General features: G+C 42.0%; 1 protein-coding gene across 1 annotated transcript in view; it reads right to left on the bottom strand.

The window, feature by feature from the left end:
* VAT1L (vesicle amine transport 1 like) overlaps positions 1 to 26,222 on the bottom strand; it is a 78,819-nt gene that overhangs the window by 47,712 nt on the left and 4,885 nt on the right. Inside the window, exons 2-4 of the mRNA XM_044987169.1 lie at positions 20,928 to 21,057; positions 15,065 to 15,280; positions 2,653 to 2,795 (exon numbers count right to left, since the gene is read on the bottom strand). Coding sequence (XP_044843104.1) covers positions 2,653 to 2,795; positions 15,065 to 15,280; positions 20,928 to 21,057 — 489 coding nt within the window. The remainder of the gene's footprint in view (positions 1 to 2,652; positions 2,796 to 15,064; positions 15,281 to 20,927; positions 21,058 to 26,222) is intronic.

The raw sequence follows: 26,222 nt of genomic DNA, 5'->3' as shown, positions 1-26,222 counted from the left end.
AGGGGCTGGTTTTGAATTCTGATGAAAATTTTCTTCAAAATGTCAAATGTTGAAGAGTGAAAAATTTCTGTGAACATTTCCCGCCCCCTGTCCCCCCATTTGTTCAAATGGCCCTAGTACAGTGGGAAGTAGCTGACTCCTGGTCTGCTGCAGCTGCTCCCAGAGGGAAGTGAAGAGGAGCCAGACCATCATGCTATAGCAGCTCCTCACTGGCAGTGAAAATTCACCCCTAGCAGCTTCCAGTGGGGGGGAAGTGGGGTCCTGTGAACAGTCCAGGGCTGAAGAGGTGGTGCTAGGTGGATATTCTTTGCCAGACAACTCTTCTCCTCCTCATCTATTGAAACTTCATGTCGAGTGAAATTTTCTTCTGATGTAACAGTGTTTAACAGTAGACAGTCAGACTACTCAACCCAAGTAGGATGAAAGAGTGACGAACACTGTATCCAGCTCAGGGGCAGCTCTAGACATTTTGCCGCCCCAAGCACGGCGACATGCCGCGGGGGGCGCTCTGCTGGTCGCCGGTCCTGCGGCTCTGGTGGACCTCTCGCAGGCGTGCCTGCGGAGGGTCCGCTGGTCCCGCGGCTCCGGTGGACCTCTCGCAGGCGTGCCAAAGGCTGCCTGCCTGCCGCCCTCCCAGCGACCGGCAGAGCGCCCCCTGTGGCATGCCGCCCCAAGCATGCGCTTGGCGTGCTGGGGCCTGGAGCCACCCCGATCCAGCTGACAAGGCAGAGAATACTTGTGGGAAGCACAGTGTAATTACTCACACTAGAATTATGTCAGGATATGGGGACTAAACACCCTGATCTTACAGAGGAGTTCCACAGGATCTTCAACAGCCATGAATGATAGAGACTCCTCCAAAAGTTCTCATGGTTTCTCTCTCCAACACCAAGCTGGGACAGCAATGATTGAGAAGGAAGCATGCCACCTACCAAATGCCCAACACCACTTCCTGCGGCCTATGTTCTTTTGGGGGACATCCCATCTACACACTGAGCCTGCTTAGCTTATGAGATCCACTCTGATCCCAACCCAAGGTGGTATAAACTACAAACTTTGCATATATTTTGATGCAGCATCCCTTATGTAGAACCCACACAACATACTACCGGGGTATGTGCATGTGCAATGGACATAGAAATTTCTTTTGCTCCCTCCAGCTGATTGAGGTAGTGCATCAGTGCACTCAGGACATATGTAACAACAAATTATCTTTATTTTTAAAGTAGAATTAGAAAACCGCAATGACATCAAATATTTGTTTCTAGAATTAGAGAAAATTTTCTTTACTTTCCCTGTCAAATATATCCCTTAGCAGCCAGGATTAATCAGACTAACCCAAAAAACGGCAAGCATTTGTGGAGAAACGGACGCCGAGGTGACAACTTCAGGAGGCTAACATTAAAGCAAACAAAATCTAAGTATTCACAATTCAACCAGGCACCACAGAACTCAAGAAACTAGTGGCTTGCACAGTATAAGAACCTAGACAGACAGAATCACACAAGGGAATTCCCAAACATTTTGAATCAATTGCACCAAATCTACTAAAAACAACTTAAGTGAACAGCAATAATGAAAGACTATCAGCCTACAGGAAAATAATATGAGATTAAATTCCCCCAATCAATTTTTTTGTTCTCTTTCATTTAATTCCTTTGGCTTGTGGCAGGTATCTAAGTGAACATGTTCAATAAAGCCCATGTTGGATCGTAAAGGAAGAGGGAGATACTGATGTGCTATAATTATCTTTTCATTGGAAAGACAGAGAATATCTAGATTAGATCTGTGATTGTTCCAAAACCAACCTGTTTAATCGGTTCTCATATATATGCTTAACTCACTTTTCATAGTAATTTGCTAGCTCAGAATTGGGCCACAACCAGCCCGCATGACTCTCCTGCCCTGAGTCCCCGGCCCCTCCCGCACAGCCTCAGTTCACTGCGCTGCCAGTGCAATGCTCTGGGCGGCAGGGCTGCGAGCTCCTGGGGCTGTGCAGCTGCTGAGTCGTGGCCTGACCCGGTGCTCTGTGCTGCGCAGAGGCGTGGCTGGCTCCAGCTGGGTGGCGCGGCTGCCTGTCCTGGTGCTCTGGGTGGTGTGGCTGTAGCACCCCCAGCCACCGGTGCTCCAGGCAGCGTGGTAAGGGGGCAGGGAGAAGGGAGAGTTGGATAGAGGGCAGGAGAGTTCGGGGAGGGGTGGTGTAGATAGGGGGCGGGGTGTAGATAGGGGGCGGGGAGGTCAGAGGGTGAGGAACAGGGGGGGTTGAATGGGGGCAGGGGTCCCAGGAGGGCAGTCAGGAAGGAGAAGAGGGGTTGGATGGGGCGGTGGGGGGCAGTCAGGGGTGGGGGTTCCGGAGGTGGTCAGGGGACAGGGAGTGGGGGTGGGGGAGGTGGATGGGGTAGGGGTCCGTCAGGGAACAGGGGAGTTTGGATGGGGTAGCTGCCCTGTGGGGGGACATCAGGGGGTGGGAAGCCAGGGCGGGGGAGTGGGTTGGAGAAGGCAGGGGCCAGGTCACGCCTGGCTGCATGGGGAGGCACAGCCTTCCCTAACCGGCCCGCCATCCAATTTCAGAAACCCGATGTGGCCCTCAGGCCAAAAAATTTGCCCACCCCTGTGCAAGCTACTACTTGATAATCAAAATAGAACCCTTACCTCTTTACTTCTTGGACATAGTCTGCATTTCTGTCAAACAGGTGAGTTACTGAACCTTTGATTGCTTCATGCTTGAAAGAGGAAGCTGTTCCAAAAACAGTAACACTAGGGATCGTTGAGCAGAGCTGAGCAATGGCTTGACCCTGCAAATATATGGTTATATCAGTTCCACTGACAAAGTCAATTACTTGATTTTCCTGCCAATTCCCTCATAATACAATAAAATCCCAGGCTGGCCATATGCAGTTTTGAAAACGTTCTTTATATCCTGGTCAGACATTTCACAGTCACACAGTAAAACAGATGTAAACCCACACATAGCCAGAAAAATATTCTTTGGGGATAAAATTAGTTTAACAAGTGATAAACTATACTGGAGAAACTACCACACATATATCCCTTTCACAATGGTATTTTAAAGTAAATTCAGCTATCGTAAAATGTTCCAATTAAAGGGACAGCATCCACTTAAAATGATACTTTCGCATGAAAGACATTTACATACTGCTGCTACTGAAGGATTATCAGAAAAATATTTTTATTTTTTTCCAGTTTGTTTACTATGGGCATTTGCCAGCGTCTTAGGCCAGATTTTTTAGCATACATTGGGGAAATCCACAATGATCGGTGGATCTTATGCTCACCTGTATGATGTGCAGCTTTAAGCTTTGAAAGCTTTCAAACACGTTTGTAACTTGTGTCACTATAAGCACGTGAGCAGTGGAGAACTCATTTACTTAAAATTACGTTGGGTGCACTGAGTAAGAGCTAAAGTCTCACAGAGTCAATGAGACTTAGGATTCTAAGGCCCAGATTCTCACAAGGTATTTAGGTTCCTACCTTCCACTGATTTAATTAAAACCAGTGGGAGTTAGGCACCTAAATACCTTATAGAACTGGGCCCTTATGAACAAGCAAGATATCACGGTTTTCCTGGTACAGTCATTTTCCTCCATTTGGGTGGGTTTTTACATAACTATTGTTCTTTGTGTTGTTGCTATTATTAAAATAGGATATGAAATTGTAAGTGTAAACAACTAGAGCAGTTTGGTGCTGCTATATCAGGGTTATGTAGCTCTAGTGAGGAAGTCAGTTTATTAGCTCAAGTGTCTTTAGAAATGTGATCACACAAATTAGTCAGGTGTTCTCTCAGTAACTTTCGGTAGTCAAATGCAAAGGCAATTTTAGGCATCTGCAATAAACAGCAACCGTCAGAACTCTACCCCTGGTATCATATGAACACGACAAGCTAGAAAAATAAAGTCATATTTTAATGGTATTTTTAAACTTTAATTGAGTGGGAGGCATTCAAAATACACTGTCTGGCCTAGTGTACCTGCAATAACCACAGCATCTTGCTATGCTTACAACAGGAGATAAGCATGTGAGAGACAAACATTGCATTTTTAAACATGCCTACTCTACCTGTTTTATCAGCAACACTTTACTTGAGGACTGGATGCCTGTTAAATGAGGGATGAGGAAGGACGTTCAAAGATATTTCACAGTTGAGGTTAATTTGTGCCATTTACTCAAATGCCTTTTTAAGGTAATTTTGCCATATTACAGCAGAGGAGTTGAGCCCCTGTAATCTTGCAAGCTTTTTTTTTTTAATGTATTCCTTTTAGTTACTAGCAGAAAGTATGAAATATCTTGCAGTATTTTGAACTAGTCATGTTGCTTAAGCTCTCCTGAGCAATGAAACACAATTGCAGCTGCAGCTTCCTGCTGACTTTCACAATATGATGGTCTGAATTTAATAAAGAAAAAGTCACATTGCTCTTTGGTAGAGCCTGGAACAAGTGAGACACAAAATGAATCCTGATTCTCCTCCCACTTAAAATGAGACTAATTCAGTAGTTACTCCTGACCTAACTGAAAACTAGAGCAGGTTGGAAAAAATATTTTTTTCCCTTCAGTTTGCTGATTCATCACAATCGAAACATTCTGTGGATACAGCTCATTTTTGAGTAAGTTCCTCCGAAACCGAGGCAGATTTCAAAACATACCCAGGCTTTCAAAGTGACAGACCCCAAGGCTTCCAGGTTCCCCTGCTCTGGGGTAATCTACCTGGTAGGCTGAAGGGGAGTTGGGAGACTGAAAGTTCTCGCTATCTCAAGCTCTGGGGCTCCCAAGGCATCCAGACTTGTGGCTCCCTTTCTTCCCACCAGGAAGAATTTATTCTGAAGTTATCTACATGAGACATTTCCATTTTTCTGTCCCAGAATTTTGAAAAAAAAATTTTTGTTTTCAATCAGAGCAATACCAAAATTTTGACTTCTGAAATCCCCTGTGACATGGAATTACCATGATGCTGGGTGCACTGAAAGCAGAATAATCAGGCCAGAAGCAGAGCTCTGCAAAACTTTCATATCAAGATCAGCTTTTTGCCTGATTTCATTAAATCTCTCTCCAGGCTAGGGGAGAGGTTTGTAAGTGTTTCTAATCAGCTGGGTCAAGAATGCACTCTGTAAGCAGAGGGGGAAGAGTCTGATGGATATTCACTTCCATCAGATGGTTGTGACAAGAAAGCAGGCACAACTATGTGTAGTATTCACTAAGATTTTTATTAATTATTATTATTCACAAGCAAGATGTGGAGAGTGAGTCAAAACAAATTAACCACCCACTCTTACAAGGCCTCTGTACGTAGGACTCCCATTGAAACCAAAAGGCTCATACACTTAGGCCCAAAATACACAGGACCCCTTGCAAACTAAGGTCCAGATCCTGCAAGCAGCTCCTTGTGGATGGAAGCTCCTGAGCTTGGGCAGAATTCCATAGAAGTCAATGGAGTTCTACACTGATGCAGGAGTCTGCTTGTGGGGAGCTATTTGCAGGATCTGTGCCTTAAACGGTCTGAGTTTTACATCTCTAGTCACAGTGGGCTTTAAATGCTCTGAATTAACATGGAAAATTGTATTTTCTTGAGGCGGGGGAAGGAGATATTGCATAAACACGGAATTGCTTACATTTGGAATAGAATATAGAGTTATCCTTACAGTTATTTTATTAAAACAGATGCACAGAAGACATTTATAAGCCACATTCAGCCTCTGATTGCGCCTGTGTAATCTCACTGAGACCTGGAGGCAAGAACTGGCATTGTGATTCTAATAATTATGTCTGGCTGAATTTAGCAAACCCTTGCTATATTTCTAGCCAAAGGTTGGCATTTGTAAACTGCCTGCATGATTAGTAAGATCATTCATGGATAAACACACTTCTTGTTCATTCCAACCAGAACTACTGGTGATATAAGTAAATATCAGTAATCAGTGCTTTTATTTACACTTGGATAACTAGATAGCCCTGTGATGTTATCCTCCCACATAATGATGAATGTAATTTTCACTGGAAGTCCTTCCAGTGGTTTTTTTTGGGAAAGGACATTATTGCTATTAATACTATGGTAACCTCTAGAAGCTTCAAGACTGGGCCCCTATTGTGCTAGGTATTGTATAAATATACTGCAAGAGATAGCACCGGTCCCAAAGAGCCTACAAACTAAGCAGACAGTTGTGGTGTTTAGATGTTGCTTGTAATTATTAGAACTAGGAGCACTGGCTGTTGGGAGTCTGAAAGGACAGGAAACAGGAAGGAGGGGGGAGGAGTTGAGGAGGCTGAGTGAAAGTTACACAGTGTGCAGCAGCAGCTTGGTAAAAAGGTTTCCACTGTAAAAAAATTAAGTCCTGTTGAAGCTTGTTAGTACCTTGCCTGCTTGATACAACAACAGTGAAGCAAAGGACGGGAGAAATGGAGGATGAAACCAAAACAGAGTGATTAAATGACGTGCCTGAACATAACACAGAAAAACTGTGGCACAGCCAGGAACCGAACCCAAGTCTGCTGAATCCCAGTCCAGTGTTTCAAAGCACCGACCATCTTTTCTTGCTGTTATCTGCCATTTTTTCTTGAGAGGGAATTCCTCATCCCTCAGAAACCATAGGGAATTCTTTTACTAGTCTCACACTCACTTCCACCTTCAATTGTCTATACTGTTTTGAATCCAATTTTAATCTCTCCCCTGCAAGAAAATTACACCATGAGCTTATAATGGAAACAAGATCTGGCTTTTGTACCTTTCTCTTAGTAGCCACACTTCTGCTATGGGACTGGTTTCATTTGATGCCAGTTTCCATTTTGATGCCTCCTAACCAGACCGCACCAGTATGAACATGATGATAAATGGATATTTTGTGAAGGACGCTAGTGAAGTAAAACTCCGACCTTCTCATTGTTCTATAATATAATTAGTTTTCTGCGTACAGTCCCTCTAACTTGGGAGGAAAAGGGAGAATAAATGTTCCCTGAATCAAACACACTGAATACTGAAAAGGTCAAACCATTATAGTAGAAAACCACTTTATACCGGGTATATACAGGATGTAAAAATTCCCAGAGTTTCACATTTCCAAGAGAGTGCCAGGCCATTAGGAAAATGCACAAGAAGAAATGATGTGTGCCAAACCTGCTGAAGATTGGGTGGTGCACCCATTGTAGATACAAGCCTGACCAAAACCCCAGACTACAACATCCCTCTGACATTTGTGGGTGTTCCAAGCCCAAACTGGAGAAAGATGACCCTTACTTTTATAGTGGGCTGAAACAAGAACCCCGAAGAGTCTAGAGGCAATTCTAAGAAGGACTCTTGTGTACGTTTCTCTTATCCCCCTACTCCTCCATTCTCAGGACAATTGACCTTAATTTAATATCCCTTTCTTCTTGTTTTGGAGATGTAATTCACACATACCCCTGTGACCCTCACATACCAAGATACAGGGCCAGATCCTGATACGAGACCCTACATGCTTTTTCCAATGAAGTCAAGTAGCTGTGGACTCAAATACTTAACTAAAGATATGTAGAATCTGGTTGCATGCCAAAACAGTGCTGTGGCTATGCAAATCTCTCTTAAATCTCCTTTCTAATCCCTTAACTCATTTAGTTACCTTCCAGCATAGTTCAGATTAAGAGTTCATGTTTATGAGGTTACACATTTTAATTACAAATACCTGAGGGTCCAGTCCTGGGCCCTTTGCAGAACTTGAGTAAATGGGATGTGCATGGAGGACTTCTGCAGAGACTGGAGAGAACAGAGTCTTCCCCCTCTCCTGCACGGGAGCAGCAGTGGAGCTACTTGGCAACTAACCCTGGTGACTAACTGCTGCACAGGGCCGGCTCCAGATCCCAGCGCGCCAAGCGTGCGCTTGGGGCAGCGTCCCAGCGGGAGGGCGGCAGGCGGCTCTGGCGGACCTCCCGCAGGCATGCCTGCGGAAGGTCTGCTGGGATCGCGGCTCTGGTAGACCTCCCGCAGACATGCCTGCGGCGGGTCCGCTGGTCCCGCGGCTCCGGTAGACCTCCCGCAGACGTGCCTGCGGAGGGTCCGCTGGTCCCGCGGCTCCGGTAGACCTCCCGCAGACGTGCCTGCGGAGGGTCCGCTGGTCCCGCGGCTCCGGTGGAGCATCCGCAGGCATGCCTGCGGGAGGTCCACCGGAGCCGCGGGGCCAGCGGACCCTCCACAGGCACGTCTGCAGGAGGTCCACCGGAGCCGCGGGACCGGCGACCGCTAGAGCGCCCCCCGTGGCGTGCCGCCGTGCTTGGGGTGGCGGAAATCCTAGAGCTGCCCCTGCTGCTGCACATTCTCTACAAGGAGCACAATTTGGCCAGAGTCAACAACCAGTTGAGGATATGCCAACCACAGCCCATATCTCCTGCTTGCTAGGATAGTTCCACTGGAGAGAACATCTTTGTAATGGATGCAGACCTGAGAGGGCTTCCAGTGTCCTACCCGCTCCTTTCACAGCAGAACCATATCAGCAGCTCCACTGCCAGTTAGCCTTCTGCCTGCATCCTGGATGTTGTGGGGTTGGGGAAGCAGGCAGGATTGTACCAGAAGTAATGACTTATGCTCTGCTAAACCAGCCTAGCACTTATGTGATTAAACATGCATGACTACAATACCCCCCCCCCGCCCCCGGAGCCCCCCAAAACAACAACAAACACACACCAAACCAGCAACAAAAGACCAAACCCACCAACCACTCTTCCACCCCCTAGAATTGTTAATATTTGGAAATAAATCTCCACGCATAACCACAAAACAGGTTCTTGCTTTCTGAAACTGAGAAAATAAAACATGAAACTTCAAATCTCATTTGACAACTAATTTTACCTTTAATAGGACTTAGCAGCCTTTGGATAAAGTGATCAGCTGTTATGATGAAGTATTTTCTTGAAACAGAATTAATCTTATTTCCAAAACCTGTAATTTTTATACTGCTTATCATGCACAATATCACAGTAAGAGTTTTCAGAGAAATAAATGACTCAGATTAAAGTGCTTCTATGGAAATATAAGGAATCTCTCACAATATTGTACTTGGCATACAAGCAAGTTTCAAAGGCTGTTTGATGGATTTTATTTACATGGACATCAATTTATAGAACCAATATGTTGGGTCACTACAAAATCTAATGTAAATAGAAATATTGTGTGTGAATGTTTTAAGGTCTTGTTAAAAGGCCTGGTTTCTTTTTTTTTTTTTTCCAAGTTCAGCTACTCACCTGCAGAGTTGGAAACCTGTAGTGTTTTGCTAGTCATACAGGAGAACCAAAAAAGTGAAATTTAAGAAACATAAAATTGAAATTGACAGTCTAGTTCCATTGTTTATGAATTTCATTCAATTTAGAGAAAAAGCACACATGATGAAAAGTAAATTATATTTTTAAGTAAGTTTATTTTAACAATCTAAGGTGTTACCAGGACCACAGGAAAGTTTTTTTTTGTTTGTTTTTAAAACAATAGATTTTTATCTTAACAACCTCCCTTTTGATCAAAATGGGCCAGATCTGCATCTTATATGAACTGGCATAGCTACATTGACTTGCTAACTTGCCCTAGCTGTGAGTCTGACCCGAAATACCTTTAGCAAGATTTCTGTATATGAAATTTGTTTATTTGATAAGATATAAATTGAGTCCAGCTTTAAAACCTGAGTCAATAAACCATCTAAAAAGGTAATGCACAGTACAGCTAATATCTCAGAATGATCAGCATCAAAAAAACCAAAATATCCTTCTATTAGTCTCATTTTTCTCAAGTCTAGAGACTGCTCAATTCTTTTAATTTTTTTTTAAATCATTCAGATTCAACCTTGCATTAGATTCCTGTTTGGGACTGAATGTGGATAGAACCTATTATTCATTATTAGATTTTTCCCCCTGGTATATTCATATTTAAAAGTGGACATGAAGCAATGCCTATATTCAGGATATGTTATATGTGTTAAACATACTGAATAGGAGGACTGTGGGCAAGGATTGTGTAATAGCCTCTCAGCATCTAGAATGAGATATCTGAGGTGCAAGGAGACATCAACCTACACAATAACCCACTTCCTGAAGGTGTCATTTTTCAATTAAAACGGGGAAATTGGAAGCCAGTAGAAAAGGCAAACATTGCTGAGTAGTGAAATGGAATAGGAGAAATTCAAACACTTGAACAGATTTGGGATACAAGTCTGATTTTAGTTACACCAGAAGGAAGTTTTTTTCATTAAAACATGGATCAGAGAGCGATAATGGCCTCTTTTTACCCAACAGCAGTCCTATTTTTTAAGCAGAAATTTGCAAAATGTTTCCCCCCCTGCAAAATTGGACAGTTGTGTTCACTTTGAAACAAAGCATGTAAATCAGCACCGCTCTATTAACATCAAGGGAACTATACCATTTTACTCCAGCTGAGGATCAGAACAAAAATGCAAGTCCCTATGTGACAGGATACAAATAAACAACAGTAAAGGCTGCCTGCCTTTCAAATGACTTGGCAGGGGATTTAAGGAAGGGACTTCTCCTCTGGGGAGGCATAGCTGAAAAGGGCTTTTTCTGTGGCCTCTGGGGACTACAGCCTGCTGCGGTCAGGGGAATTGCTTTACTTCTTGAGTTCATGTGTTTGAATAAACTGTGCACTGAGGCAAGGGCCTCAGACAGACTTCTGCATGGCACTGGTTCTTTCCTGGGCTGGTGACACGTTTCCTCACACTTTAATTGAGGCTTGCCATTTCTTCATGAATATTTTGCACAATTTCTGTTGCTAAGAATATGCCACTGCTTACATTTGCCATCATATACTCCTCATTCTGCTTCTCTCTTATTTAAAAATAGGATTTCCCCCCCCCAAAAAATAAAACCTTGCAGATTTGTACTAAGGTTATGGAGGAGCAGTTTTCAATAGCTAAACCAAAAAATGCCATCATCACTCACGTAGATTGGTTCGCTTGGAAAACGTGTGCTGCGGTGTCTGCAAATTCAAATAAAGAGTACCTGACAAACAGTAAACAGCGCTGTTATGACCTAAAAGAGCTGTCCTACCAGTTTTATCCTTCAAGTTCAAATGTATGAGATCGCATCCAGAACCTACTCATGCTGCTTGCACTTCCTCTGATGTTGAACCTGAAAGTGAAGGTCACATCACAGCTATAGGGTTGCAATCAATGTCTCTGCATGAGCGTAAGTTTAATTTTAGCTCATGTGACACTGAAATACTAGTGCAAGAAAGTTACTAAATATTAACTCCTAACAGTATCTGGAGGTTAAGTGATGAGGTGGTGCAATTTACACCCTTCTGGCTTTCAGCAGGTGTGCAAAACCATGGGCAACGCATGTATAGAAGATGGAAGGGGAGGATAAAAACCCGGAAAAATAAGACTATAGGGTAAACCAGGGCCCTGCCCTTCTGCTTCCTTCTCTTTCTCCCCTCCCCTGCCAAAGCCTCTTTGCGTGCCAGTTACAATAGTTTTGTATGTTTACTGAATGCCAAATTATGGCCAACTACACTCTTTCACCACTAACACTGTCCTAGTCCCTGGGTTTAGCAGGGGGCCCTGGTGAAATATATGGGTTTTTTTAAAGCTGTCTCTTGTAGCATCATGCAGGTTGCTACCAGATTCCTCTTCCAGGCTCACTCTGTTCCATGAATCTCTTCCCCCCTGTTCCTCTGCAAGTAAGTTTCAGGGTGGCAGGGGCGGGTCCTGTGCCCAGGGGAAAGCAAAGAGAAGGGCTGGGGCCAGGCATGAATGCCCAGCAGCTGTGTCAGGTCTATTTTCTCAACAGGCCAGGAGAAGAGATGGGGAAAAACACAAGCCTCCTGCCAATAGGCTTGACCCTGCTCCATTGTAGTCAATGAAAGTTTTGTTATTGACTTCAGTGGGAGCAGGATCAAGGCCAATAGGAGGAGGATCCCCATCCACGTGTTGGCATCCACCGCAGAAGATGCCTGCTGCTCCCTCTTCCTGACCTCTGAGGAAGTGCGGAGAAGTTCCCTTAGCCTCCCTAGAAAACAGAATCAACTGAGAGTATGTGAAGAGCAGGGGGAAAACAACAGAGAGAGGAGAGAGAATGGGCTGTAAACTGGAAGAGGTGGGGCTCTTTTAGATTTTGTCTCAGGCCCTATAAATCTTGGCTTGAAGTCCCGTCACATCCACCAGAGGAATGTATGAATTACACCAGCATTTGTAAGTAACTCAGAGCGATTTTCATGGGAGTGGCTCTTGCTTTAACCAAGTCTGCAGGAACAATCCTCTGCCTTACTGAAAGCACTTCCTATGGTAATACCGAAGAGCTCACCATGGTCACATGGAGGATGAAATGCTGTACTTTGAGGTCTAACCATACTAATCTATGTAATACAGCAAGGAAAATGATTTAATAAACAGTTATAGGACGAGTTTACCCTGAAAAATGACCAAACGTTCTGAAAGGCCCGGTTGGGACCATAATGTATCAATTTTAAAGGATTTCCCAACTGTCTATAACTGAGTCAAATAAGATTTGTTAACATGGAAGCATTTTTATATTTATCTGGGCAAATTGAGTTGCCCTGTTCTATGCTACAAAGCTCCTGGTTCCCTGCTCTAGAAAGATTAGTAACCTTAGATTTTCCAAGAAACCAATTTTTACCCTGTGACCACTTGCTGTCTCCCAGTATCTCCCTGTCTGGCCCAGAACTCCTGGAATGGGGGTTACCTGGCCCCCAAGCTCCCCTCTTTGACTTTAAAGAGACAGTATACTCAATCACAGTGAGCATATCCCCAAACAGATATTAGAAGAGGGACAGCTGCTATACTAAATATCATAAGGAGAGGACTTCTTTAAAAACAACCACCAAAAACAAACAGGCAATATATGCACAGAGGTCAGTGGGAGTTTTCTCTGGCTCCTGCCTATGAAAGGGCTGCAGGATTTGTCCCAGAGGGAAATCCAAAAATGAACAGGCAAGAACTTAACAATCAACAAGTTTTCTTATATAAAATGCCTGAAGTAACTAGAATAATGAACTAGTATTGCTGAGAGAGGAACAACTGCAAAGTTCTTGTACCACAGGGGGTCTATTGTCTTGTTAAATTATTCAGGAATTTTTGTGACATTTAGAAACCAACTGGCCAATCTTTTCACTTGCTGTCAACGTTAATGGGCTTTGCATCCATTAATACAAGAGCACAGAAAATATCTTTTCTTAAAGTGATTTGAATGCTGGTTTTCCTGTATTATTAAATGAGGAACTTCCTGGGAATCATTTGCTCAGTGGATACTGTTACATTTTCAGTGGTTTAAATACATGGAGTATTAGAATTGGGCCCACTAGAATCTGGGTCTGTCAGCACATTCACTGTAAGACTCAGTTTCAGTCAGTGAGGAGGAAACCCCCCACTAACCTCCACAGTGGAATGTAGCAGGAAAGATTGATACATCTGCATTAGGTAACTGCTGGGTGTAGGAGGAGATAATGGATTTGTTGTTTCTGAGGGACCACACTTTGGGATTCTATGCAAATTTGCTTATTAATTTATACAGAAACGTCTACATGGAAATTTCTTTCAAGCTTTTTGCTGAGCCCCAGTAGGCAGCTCTGGGCCTCCCTCCCACTCCGTACAATCTAGTGCCTTAAATGAAAACCTCAGTCATAAGTTATTACAGTGACAGTAAAGTGCACGGTTTCCCTTAATATTTAGCCCCATGTCATTTCAACAGTTCTAAATTCCACACTAAAGATTAATATTAAACAAAGTAGGCCATAATTCCCTAGTCCGTACGGCACTGAACTGTAATAAGATTATAAATTCCAGTCATTTACTGGAGTATTCCGAGAGGGTTGTTCACTGCAAGCAGGATTATCTTTGGCTACAAATATTTTGTGTAAAGAGCTGATGAATTTATTCCTTTAATTACAGCCTATCTTTTAGAAGACTCTGGAAGAAGAGGTGAGGGCATAAAATCAAGGATAAGATGTTTGAGGGCTGCCAGAAGGTAGAAGACTATGGAATATTAATTTAGAATAAATAAAGAAGACCAGGGCCGCCCAGAGGATTCCAGGGGCCTGGGGTCTTCGCCGGCGGGGGGTCCTTCAGCGGTAATTCGGCTGTGGAGTGGAAGGACCCCCCACCGCCGAATTACCGCTGAAGGACCCCCCGCCGGTGAAGACCGGGAGCAGAAGCAGCTCCGGGAGCCCAGGCCCCGTGAGAGTTTTCTGGGGCCCCCAGAGCAAGTGAAGGACCCTGCTCCAGGGGCCCCAAAAAACCTCTCGTGGGGGCCCCTGCAGGGCCCGGGGCAAATTGCCCCTCTTATCCCCCCCCGTGGGCGGCCCTGAAGAAGACAATTTTGAAGAATAAAGGACAGGACTCCAGTTGAGAAGGCAGAGATCTACTGCAGTTCCTGAGTGGATAAATTATATAGTGAAAGGCCCCTTAGTTTAAAGATACAAAAATTCTACTGTATCTTAAATTTAAAGCACTTGGTTAGGTGCTTTCCTGAATCAGAGCCTACATGATTTGTAATACAGACCTGCTGACTCCTTGTTTGCTGGTTGGCTAGTGTCGTGTTCCCCTGAATCCATACAGCTGGTGCTTTGCTCAGGCAATGTGTACTTTGCTGCAGGTATCAGACTGTAACACCCAGTAGCTCACTCCAACTCTGCTTGTCTTTTGTATATTATTGACTTCAGGCCTGGCCTTAGAAAGTCCCACAGCAAAGAAAAACATTGCAGAAGATGTAGTACCCCCTTTCCAGGTTGTGCGCAGAAGCAGAGAGAACATTCTGTGCATATCACCTACTCCCTACGCACAGATTCACAGGCAAAATTTCTGTCCCTTAATATCTGCTCTTTGAACTCTGCCTTCCAACTTCATTTTTTTTTGTTTATTGGGACAGCCTCTTATTTGACCTAGAGCTCCTATCTAATCAATCCTTGGATACATTTAATGTTAGGTAGAGATGGGAAACAGATAAAAACCCTCACAACACATGGGAAAGTTTAGATCTGAATCCAAACTTCAAGACTCAGACCCCTCTTGAGTGTTAACATATTCCATTTCAGTTATTCACATCACAAGAAGAGTTAAATGCACTAACTTACCACCCCACCTCCTGCAGAGTGAACCAGCACAGACATGCCTTCTCTTAGGTTGGCCACTTCAAAGAGCATCATGTAGGCAGTTACAAAGTTCATAGGAAAGGCAGCAGCTTCAGAAAAACTCATGTCATCAGGAATCTTGTAGACAAATTCTACTGGGGTACATACTACTTCAGCCCAGGCGTTGTAGTTTACGAAAGCCATTACTCTGTCTCCAATCTGCAGTAACAGAAAGAATGACATTGGGATTATTAGGATAGTAAGCCTGCACATCTGAATGCTTATAAAATGCTATAAACCTTGAATCCATGAATAACTATATGAGAATATAAGTGACATTCCTAGAGGTTCTCCCACCAACCTTCATGGATGACAGGTTGTCCACAGAACTGCTTCTGCCACAATGATTATGAAGCACCAGTGCTTGTTGCAGCCCAGCCTTGGGCTCTTTAGGATTTCCAGGGACTTTTGGATCAATTAAACTTTTACTTAAAAACAAAACCACAGCTCTGCTTCAGGTCTTTCTTTGCTGGTTTGTTTCTTTGGTGAACATTTAACCAGGATTAAATGTGCAGGCAGTACTAACACTGGAAAGGTAGCTAACAGAGGAGGACCAAACTACAAAATAACATCAAAAGATTTGAGCGGTTGGGTGTCCAAGCTGCGAGAGGAGCTTTGCTACTAATGAAAGCAAGTCCTGCATGTGGGAGCAGGGCTAGGACAGCACCAACACAAAGTGAACGGATATGACTAAGCAACCCCATCTAAAAGGGAGTTTATTTTCACCTGGCCTTCCTAATCGTAAGAATTTTTCACAAGCTACGTTTCCGGGGAATACATTTGCTGCCGGGGAGGGGTGGACATCGGAATGGGAGGCCTTCTATTTTAAGAAATAAACCACAATATGAAAGTTTGAGAACCAGTGATTTAGCCTTTTACTTTAATGCTAGCATTACCTGTTTACTTTGTAGTTGTATTATTCTAAGCAGGATTTTAACTACTGAGGCTACATTCTGCTCTGAACTATATCAATGTATTTCCAGAGTGACTCCCCTGAAGCTACCATGGGTTTACACCTGTGTGACAGAACAGAATTTGACCCTATAACTTTAAAATAGGACTTCAAACATCAACCTTTGGTCCTTCGGTTCTTATACCAGCTTCTAACTCAATCAGCTCCTGTCTGCAGGAATTAAAGGAGCAATGCAATCTTCTTTTTTCCTGCAACTGAAGACCCAATTACGATAGAAAAATATATATACACACACTAGAGAAAAATGCCTTCTATCAAATACAAAATGGAGATAAGATACATTTGAAGATGGAGTGAGATTATATTAGCCACATTAAGTGCCTCTTGAGGATTGGGCTGAAGTGCAGGCACATCAATTTCATACATTTATCTAGCAGCCTTCATTCCAGTTTCAGATTCTGAGACTTCAGACAGCAATTCCCCATAGATAGCCAAGAATAATAGTATGAATGTCTGAAAACGTAAGGAAAATTCTCCTCACTTTCATGGGTGTAGGAAAACTTCAAGACGACTACACAGGGGTAAGTGAGAGCAGAAATTGGTCCAATGGGATGACTCATGTGACTAAGGTGCACAAAGTTTTGCCTCTATGCATTTAATTCTCCTTTGCTGTCATGCTTACAAAAGAAAACTTGACAATGATTAGGCAGCTGGTATGCTGAGAGAGCTGCTTGAGAATACCTGTTTACAGTGCAAAAGCATTTTGGCCTTTCAAGATGTTTTCATCTTTTTGGCCTTAGGATACTGAGGTTAGTTAAAATTTAAAGTGCTGGTGACAGTTCTGAAAGGTTTATATCTTGTTGGATGAAGTCGGTGACCATAACTGTCATTCCAATTTCACTGAAATTCCTCCTCCTTTTGAAAGGGTCCTTCATATTAACAACATTTCTGCTGTTTCCCTTGCACTGTTAAAAAGGTGCCTACTTTTTAAACATATAGTTTCTGCATAAGATTAGTTGGCACAAGATTTTAGCACTTTACAGTATACACTCTATTACCAAAAAAAAAAAAAAATCATTACAGAACTGAAGGGGTAGGGCACGGAGGTCCCTCCTGCCAGTTACTGAGGATGCTTTTACTCTATTTTATAGTGTTTAACCAGCATGTCACTTCAGATCTTTGCAATTGAGCACCACCAATGGAATTAAGAGCTTCTTAAACGGTAGGGGCCCGATCCAGTTTCCTGTGAAATCAATAGGAATCTAGCTATTGATTTCAGTGGGAAGTAGGAACAGGCCCTTCAACTGCTGTGCAAAATGATGGGTTTTATTCAATGTGGAGAACATTTTTAGAAACCTCTATCAATGAGGGTTGCCATTAGAAGCCTGGATTTGTCATATTCTCAGGCAATGAAGAGACCCATTAAATTCCAGTTTGGCTATGCCAGAGATGAAAGGCTCAGTTCGGTTGCAGACTCATGACCATGGGCCGAATCCTGCTCATATTAATCCTCCACAGCAAGGAGTCCCAGTGACTTCACTGGTGTTGCATGGAAATGGAGTCCACTTATGGGGAGTGGTGTACAAGATTTGGGCATTAACCTTTGGTCTTTTTGACCCTGCAGACAGAGATGCCAGGTTGTGACAAGTATGGTGCAAACATCAGCTCTCTAATTTTCATATACTGATTTTGACCTGAATGGTACATTTCCTTATCAGTGTATTCATATATGTGTGGGTCAGCTTTTTTATGGTCTCAGGTCTCTCTACTAGATAACCCAGCCATTGCTGTCGTTATGTAAAATATGTCTAAAAATGACAAAGGCTTGTTTTAATTAGAAGATGGTTCTACCAGAGTGAGCATGATCTACCCTGTTCATATCATGTTCTTGATCATGACTTTTAAAGGAGACCCAATATAATCAGTCAGGCATAATGGTATTCAAGCAAACTTTCATATCCTATAGCTGTATGATTTCCATTTCAAAAGGATTAGAGAAGTTTAGACCAAAAAAATGCAATCCAAAGCAGAATCTCATTATACTAGTTCTATACACTGGATTATTTCTCCTCAGCTTTATACAGAGTCTAACTCTTTAAAAACACACACACACACACACACACACACACACACACACAAAGAATGCTAGATCTGCACATCTGAGAGCACAGGTTTCAGACAATGGAATTATTGTTTATAGGAAAAAGGTAGTTGAAAAGCTGTGATTCCTTGAAGGAAAAAATAGTTTGAAGGATTACTAGACTCATTCCTAATGAGACCCTATTAGAAACCAAACGGACCATGGTCTGTCATGTAACTGAGCACTGTTCACAAAGCTCTTGTGGAAGAACAATAATGCTGCCTAATAAAGCTCTCTTTATGCAATAGCTACTTAAATGAGGAAAAAAATATGGTAAGGATCAAAAAAAAGGGGGCAGGATTATTTCATTACATTGACAAAACATGTTGCAGAGATAAGAATGATAAAATAATTGGCACATGCCCAGCAGTCCTACTTCAGGAGATTCACACCTCCATGTTGCATTCGTTCAGCAGGATCTGTATATAAATCACTACTGTGGGAAGTTAAAACAGACGGTTTCAGCTAAGAGAGGTGTTTAACATCAATGATGGAAAACAGAGTGGGATGCTGTACATTTTACACATAATACAGGTGCTTTAAAATACCTGGTGCCAGCTATGGGATGAGATCGTATGAGAGATCCCTGTTATTTTAATTATTTGTCATTTAACACTGTACAACTAGGGTGAAATTCACACTTCCCTGCATGAAGAGAGAGTAAATTATTATCTCACCCGAGTACTTAGTCTCAGAGCAGAACGAGGGCTCTGTTATTTTAGGCGTTGTACATACGCAGCATAAGAGAGACAGTCCCTGAGTTTACAATCTAATTTAAGTCAAGATGCAACAACTGGGACTAAGCAACAGTGGGAGTGTATAGGGGAGGGAGGAGGAGGAGATCAGTGATAGGAAATATGGTTACACAGACGGACTGTGTGTAAAATTAGCAGATTTCTAGTCCAATTATTTTGACTCTTAACGTATAAATAAAAAGGGAATATAAATGATCTCAGCCGTGTCTGCTGGCTTCCTGCCTAGTCATTACCAGTTGGCAGCGGATCATAAGCATCATGGCAGAAGTGAGTCTTTAAGAGGAATTTGGAGGAGGTAGCAGTAGTGGCTGTATGGATTAGTTCCGGCAGGGCATTTTCATGCATAAGGGGCAGTAAGAAAGGAAGCACAAACTTATCTGTGGGAGGAACAGACATGTGAGTAATGGAGGCTGCCATCACTGGCAGAGTAGGAGGCAGCAGGACAGGATGGTTAAATGGGTAGGTAACGAAGGATTGGCCAAATTGTGAAGACTGCTCTGCCCATTGCCTCCACAAGACTATTATATCCCAGAAGGTCCGACATGGGGCTGCCGGGCACATCAATGAATTTCACCTCTGAGATAATTTGATATGCAGCACGTCTTATTGTTTTTTATAATAGGAATTACAGCTCAGTGATAATTTGAAAATGCAGTCTCATTTATAGCGTTTGTCACACTCAGTGCCAATATCAGAATCAGAAAAATCTTGACGGCCTGTGATCATATTAACAACTAACTTTGGCTAGCTGGACCAAGGGGAAATCTAAAACGCAAGTTTCAGGGATGCAACAATGATAATTAACAACAGGTAGCACTCATATAAGGTTTTTCATCTTTAAGGTGCTGGGCCAACACTGAAGTCAGTTTGCTTTGCAATAGAGCTTTCGGTACAGGAAACCGTTGATATATTAAAACTTATTTCAACTTCTGTGTGTTAAAAGAATACTTGCCCCAAAGTGCCACTCTGGGCAGGTCTTTAAACACAATATAGCAGTCTAAAATCTTTTTAAAAGGAATTTTTAGAAATGGGATAGACTGATGACAAGTAAAAAAAAGACTCTTGATGCACTAAAAAGAAAGTAGTAATAGAATCTTTCCCCATTAAGGAAGATTACAGTAAGACATTGTTGAACAGAATGTATACATAAAGTTTTGGATAAGCTGGGGAACTTTTTCCATGAATTTAAATTCCCCTCTGGGGAAACTGATCTCATTCTGATTAAATACAGTTCTTCACTAATCAAGATTCAGATAAGTGTGGTTTTATCTTAGCTTCCTAGACAAGAAAATTGTTCCTGTAGGAAGTGTCTGCTGCTAGTTAATGGCCCAGTTCTGTCCCTTCATTCCCTAGTTAGTTGTATAGTTTCTTACCCTGCATTTTCAATGGGGCTACTTGCAGAGTAAGGGCTTGTCTATGTGGTGAGTTAGTGTGCGGGAAGCCAGGGTATAAATCTACAGCACCCTGGCTTGCTGCACACTAACTGGCCATGTGGCCCCTGCTCCAGTGCACTAAAAGTTCTCTGGGGGGCTTTAACATAGTCCCGTTTCAAGGTACTTTTAATGTTTCAAACAGGAATATGGCAAAGCCCACTGCAGAACTTTCAGTGCATTGCAGGAGGGTCCACAGGGCCAATCACTGCGCAGCAAATTAGTGCGTTGTAGAATCCCACCCTGGCTTGCTGACCACTGACTCACTGGGTAGAGAAGCTTTCAGATGCTACTCAAAGTGAGCAAGGGTGGCAGAATCTGGCCTTAAATCCTTTCTTCTCCACTCTTAGTCAAATGCTGTGTCCTTGATCACACTGCAAGATAAAGGAGGGTTTGAGCATTGGCCTGCTAAACCCAGGGTTGTGAGTTCAATCCTTGAGGGGGCCATTTAGGGAACTGGGCTAAAAATCTGTCTGGGGATTGGTCCTGCTTTGAGCAGGGGGTTGGACTAGATGACCTCCTGAGGTCCCTTCCAACCCTGATATTCTATGATTCTATGAAATATTACCTCAAATCCTGCCACACTGTCCCCCAGAGCTTCTATGATCCCAGAACACTCAAATCCAGGAACAAGTGGTGTCTTGGGAGGATTGTCGATATTCCCCTGCCGCACCATCAGATCAATGAAGTTTAAACCACTGTAAACACAAGAAAAAACAAAATCAAAACACTAACATGAGGGTAGAAAGGAAAGAAACTAAGCCGGGACAATGAAAGATGCTGAAGGCTTCCATTATTTTCAATGCTGCATTGTTCTCCTGCACATGGGTAGGCAGGTGTGCGGAGGGAATTCACGTCTTCTCTCATGGAAGAACTTGGCTCTAAGTTAGCTCTGCATGGGCTGTCTTGGAGGTAGGGCTACTAGATCTGTGATTACACTGAGTCCTATGCTTAGAGGTTGCACTGGAGTCATAACTACTGTTTCAGACCAGAGATCATTACCACCCAGATCAGAGTCAGATCAGTGATCGAAAGATGAAAGGCTCCCTCTCATTACTAATCCCCTGAGATATCTCATGACGCTTTACTAGACATTTTGAATTATTGTGAAATACACATCTTTCAGTATTAAAAATATGTAGCTCTGTGAAAAGCAGACTACTTCTGTAAATAAGGATGGTTAGGCTATTCAAGGTATAGAGAGCACATGCACAGTTGGCATGGTTAGGTCTCAGCATTACTGTTGTAAATCTATGTGTGAGCCGAGGGACATGTCTACCTGAACACTCACTGTAAATCTATAGCACTCCAACATGCCGCACCCTAACTGTCCATATGGATCCTGTTGATGGGCACTAAAACGTCCCTAGGATGCATTGATAAACGGTGGTTTATTTCAGAGAAAGGACAACACAGTGATTGGAGATATTCTTTAAGGACTTCAAAAATGCAAACAGTGAAGTGATATTTGTTAGGAGTTTGTATATAATCCACTGATCTATGCTATAGATATTTTGGGCCAGAAGCAACCTTGGTGTAACTGTACTTAAATTGCTAGTGAACCAGGGAGGAATCTGCTGTTATCTCGGCAAGGAACAGAATCGTTAGTGAGAATTTATTAAACATCAAATGGGATATCATCATCAATAAACTATTATAGACGCTCTTGCACCTGATCATTTTTAAACAGTCTTTGCAAAAGATTGATTTAGGTCTTTGAAATCTTATGTGGGCGGCTGTTCAGAAGAATCACTGGTGACTTTTCCTTGTATGCTCAATTTTGTGAAAATCAGGCGGCCTCCTTATTTTGTCTTTGTATCTCATATTTTATTAAAATAAAATACCTGTGCTTTAAATATATACGCACACACACACATATATCAGGGGAAAAAGTATTTTATTTGTCCTGTGCCCCATTGTATAGATTCCAGACACACAAAACACAATGCACACGTTCTGAAGACTCCTTACATTCATAACCAGCTAGAATATACTAAAGCCCCAATCTATTGTTTCAGAGCATAGTCCCATAATTACTGCCAGCCGGAAGAGATGTATACCGGGGCCCTGTATTCCTCAAAGTTATGCACATGAGTCATCTCTCATACGCAAATAGAACCATTGACTGGTCACACACACAGTCACTCATGCGCAAGTGTTTGCAAGATCAGGGCTTTCATCTGGTTACTAACAAAGACATGGACAACTCCGATAAACATAAAACAGGATAAAGACAAAGTGACACATGAAACCAAGACAATTCATGGTGAGATCTAGGTCATTAGGAACTTCAGTGGAAATTCCATCTAATGTAAACATTGAAGGCAGTTGTGGATAAAATTTTAAAAGTGCCCTGAACCCATCCTTGATTTGTGCAGGAGAAAGATTATGGGCAGAATTGACATGCGTGTCTCATGACTGACAAAGTCATAGGGATATCATTTTCATGACATTTCAATGGGAAGTTTTTTTATCCTGACTGTGCCCATCTCCTCTCCTGGACCCCATGGGAAGCATTATTATACCCTTTCTACAGAAAGGGAAATTAAGCTAACCAGCTTGCTCAAGGTTACATATGAAACCCACAGCAGAGCATGGAACTGAACGTTGGTCTTACCATCCCCTAAGCCAGTACCCAAACCACTGGGCCATCTGTCCTCCCTGAAGACCCAGAGGAAAGATAAAAAGACAGTTGTACACAGTGATTGCATTAAGCCTACAGTGAGAATTGTTGACAGGGGCACAGCACATTGCAGGTTCGAGGCTTAAAATTATTGCGGAAAGGCTGCATCTGATCAGAAAAGTATCAAGGCAATTTACCTTCTGTAATGTTATGTATAGGATAGGAAAATTCTGAATGATAAAGAGCTTTTGGGACTATTTAAGAGAAAGTGAAGGACATACACAATGATCATTTAAAAACAATATTTACACACGGTAGGCAACATTGCTCACAAATGTTAACTTCATTGGAGACCATTGTCTAGCTCTTTCCACAATTTGAGTGCTTTACAAAAGTTATTTAATTAACTTTTCCTATGTTCTACTCCCACTGGGTAACTGGGGATGGAGTTGTGATGTAAGAACAAGCAGAGGAACTGGGGTTGTGACATTACAGCAGGCAGGGGGCACCCAGACAGACGTGGCTATGACTGTGGCTATTAGAAAAAAAACCATGATTTTATGTATGCACCATCACACCTTAACTCACCAGCACCTACTCATTCTGATGAAATTACTTGGCAGACATATTTTTTGAATGGGAATGTTTTCAATTATGAATCTGACTACAATTCCTTGCCTTTTGTCTTTATCCCCAGGAAAAAGCAGCAGCATTAATACAAAATTTCATCTCTATTAAAATAAACTTGTTACTAGAACAGGATTGGGAAGGAACACAAAGGTGTAGAATTTTAAAAAAATTAGGGTGGTCAATTAATCACAGTTAACTCAGGCGATTAACACAAAACAAATGAACTAGATTAAAATGTTTGTGATTTATTGTTTAACAATACATTAAAACTGCAATTATAAAATACCAACTGAAATTTATTATGAGTATTTTTGGATGTTTTTCTACATCTTCAAAAATATTTATTTCAGTTACAATACAAAGAATACAGTGCTCACTTTATGTTATTTTATTACAAATATTTGCACTGTAAAGAAACAAAATAAATAGTATTTTTCAATTCACCTCATACAAGTACTGTATTGCAATTTCTTTATCATGAAAGTGCACCTTACAAATGCAGAATTTGTATTTTTTTAAAATAACTGCACTAAAAAAACCAAACAATGTAAAACTTTAGACCCTACGAGTCCACTTAGTCCTACTTCTTGTTCAGCCAATTGCTGAGATAAACAAGTTTGTTTACATTTACGGGAGATAATGCTGCCTTTTTCTTATTTACAATGTCTCCTGAAAGTGAGAACAGGCATTTGCATGGCACTGTTGTAGCTGGCATTGCAAGCAATTTATGTGCCAGATGTGCTAAACATTCGTATGCCCCTTCATGCTTCAACTTGTAGATCTTTTTTAAAATCTTTTCTATAGTGTAAATATTTGTAATAAAAAAAAGAGCGAGTGAGCACTATACACTTTGTATTTTGTGTTGTAATTGAAATCAATATATTTGAAAATGTAGAACATCCAAAAGTATTTAAATTGGTATTCTATTATTGTTTAACAGAGGGATTAATTACATCTATTTTTAATCTCACTATTATTTGCAATTATTTGTAATTGTTTGACAGCCCTAAAATAATTGTGATATTGGGCTATATAATGAAAAATTTTGAATTTAATGAATTATAATTTAATTCATAGCTGAGAAATCAAGTTTGATTTTGGCCTGATATTTAAATACTTTAGTCACACACTATTTAACTTCTTTCCCCTTCATCACATTTTATTCTCCTGTATATGACTTGTCCACATATATTTTTGAATGTTCCTGGTACTGTGTCAGGAGAAGTACTTTGGCTACATGCCATTTATCAAAGAGGGCATGTATAATATATGTCCAAATAGTGGCATCTGGGCAAAGTTTCATTTCTCTGACTTATTCCTGGCCTGATTTGAAACTCCATTTTCTATTTCCATTTCATAAGGCCTCATCAACATCAATGGGTAACTCAGAGCAGAACAGGGCTCGATGATGAGACCAGCAAACTCATTTTTAATCTTTAAATAAGCTTAAGAGAAATTTGAACACAAGAATCCAGAGGTAAATTGCTAGTCTATTAATTATCTATGGAACATTAGGCCTCACGGAATCCATCGTCAAAATTCTTTGTGTCTGCTCTAATTTGAAAGGGACAGGTTGGCTTCATTGTCTGGCACAAGAGAATAGCCTCCTCAGTCTTTTCTCTACAAACTTCTGATATTTGAAAGCTGTGGCCTCCATTTTATTAGAGGTGGATGCTTTTGCTGTAATTTGGACAGTGGCTAAAGGGCATACTAAGAATAATCACACAAATATATAATCGCTTTCCTTCTATGAAGGATGGGATACTAATACTGTTCTATATTACTACTTGTATGACAATCCCTGCTTATGATATACGTAGGAAGGAGAGGTTGTCTTGCATAGGGATTCAGGGGAGGTGTTGCTTTAGAGCTACAAAGTTCAGATCCAAACTTCCTCAAAGGTTGGGGAATGCAGAAAACTTTTTTTTAACATTTAGGAGCTGAGCGTAGGGTGGAATCTCTTTGGTTAAAAATCTCAGTTAAAAGGAATATTCGCATAACTGTAGAGGATATTACAGGAGACTGAAGACACTTCAAGTCTGCAGGGACAATTCATTATGGGCAATTTCAACTTCCCCTGTGAACTACCTGACTGGCACACTGGGGACATGGTTTGAAGATGAACTTTTGATAAATACGTGATTGCTTTAGAGAACAGCTAGCTCTGGGGTCCTGACGGAAGGACAGGACTCCTGACTTTGGCTTAAGAAATATGCAGGAGTTAATAGAGGGTGGACTGTAGGTAACGCAGTGGGAAAGTGGGTAGAGTTCAGTTCTGTTCTAACTGTAGTTTTCATTTTAAGTCAAAGTTTGGATGCAATTGGAGTCCGAGGAAGAAGGCACAGAATGACAAGTAACTACTCTCCAGGAACAGAGTATTCAGGTAGGGGTTCTGCCGGGACTAGCCTGTGAAATAGCAGCAATATTAATAAGCATGTCAAATAAAAACGGAACTTTATGGGCTAAATCACCCCCTCCTTGATTGTTCCATCACTGGGCAGGGGTTTGCCCAACACAGAGTCAGTGGTGTATCTGAATTCCTAACCCAGTGCCACTGCAACTGCTCTGAGGCTCCACCTTCGTCTACTACTCTGTGGGAGTGTGGCATTT

The sequence above is a fragment of the Mauremys mutica genome, chromosome 14 (assembly GCF_020497125.1).
Source record: "Mauremys mutica isolate MM-2020 ecotype Southern chromosome 14, ASM2049712v1, whole genome shotgun sequence".
Taxonomy (NCBI): Eukaryota; Metazoa; Chordata; order Testudines; family Geoemydidae; genus Mauremys; species Mauremys mutica.
The sequence above is the reverse complement of the archived record's forward strand: the minus strand, read 5'-3'. Positions and strand labels throughout refer to the sequence as shown.